This window comes from Morus notabilis, unplaced genomic scaffold (genome assembly GCF_000414095.1).
Source record: "Morus notabilis unplaced genomic scaffold, ASM41409v2 Scaffold527, whole genome shotgun sequence".
Taxonomy (NCBI): domain Eukaryota; kingdom Viridiplantae; phylum Streptophyta; class Magnoliopsida; order Rosales; family Moraceae; genus Morus; species Morus notabilis.
In genome coordinates, this window is record NW_010366048.1 from 107,943 (window position 1) to 108,806 (window position 864).

An 864-nucleotide genomic window follows, 5' to 3' on the forward strand; every position below is an offset into this window, starting at 1 on the left:
CTTTCTTTCACTTCCGGTTAAATTATACTACGTATGGTATGGTCACTCCGTTACTCGTTTTAATCAAATTAAGAAAATTAGTTCATTAAGTAATAGGCATTATGGTAAATATGAATTGAAGAGAGGGGCAAATTTGGTAGAAAATAATTAGTGCACCGAAGTACATATTCAAAAGAGTCGTTTCAACTTGAACCATACGTGGATAGAGAAGAGAGAGAGAGACAGAGACAGAGAATTCGTTTCTTTCCACCATTTTGTTCGTATTAGTCACAAAAGGAAATCTTTTTTTTTGTTCGTTTTTTTTAATATCCATTTTGCCCCATCAGGAAAGAATCGTATCACTCACCCATCTTTTTCCACGTATAAATAAATACAACGCATCACAAAAACAAAGCTGCACAACACAAACAGATCATATCAAATTATCAAAGAAGAAGAAGAAGAGAGAAAACGAAAACCTGAGTGACCATGGAGCAGCAGAAGATGATCAATATGGTAATCATAAACGACAACAAAAACAACATGAACGACAACAAGAGCGCGGAGGACGGGTTTTTGGGTGTTCCGATTATTCACAGCCAAGTGATGAAGATCAAGCAAGAGATAGAGAAGATCAAACATCCTTCTTTGCAACAACAAGAAATGAGGCGCGTGCTGCTACGCGCCCACGCGCTGCCTCAGCGATCGCGGTCGCCGCTGGGATTGGTCGATCAGAGAGAGAGATCCATCTCAGTTCACAACTGATTTTCAGCTCTGAAAATTGCGATGTATATCAGTTTAGGATCTCAAGGTTTTTTTTTTTTTTTTTTTTTTTTTTTTTTTTTTTTTTCCCTTGTTGTTGTGTATATACGTATTTTTGGGGGA

General features: G+C 37.5%; 1 protein-coding gene across 1 annotated transcript; it reads left to right on the forward strand.

The window, feature by feature from the left end:
- The first annotated feature begins 211 nt into the window (after window positions 1–211).
- LOC21387944 lies at window positions 212–819 on the forward strand. The gene has a single exon (XM_010109327.2). It carries the CDS (start codon window positions 469–471, stop codon window positions 742–744), a length of 276 nt encoding a protein of 91 aa, XP_010107629.1. The 5' UTR covers window positions 212–468; the 3' UTR covers window positions 745–819.
- Window positions 820–864: the final 45 nt, after the last annotated feature.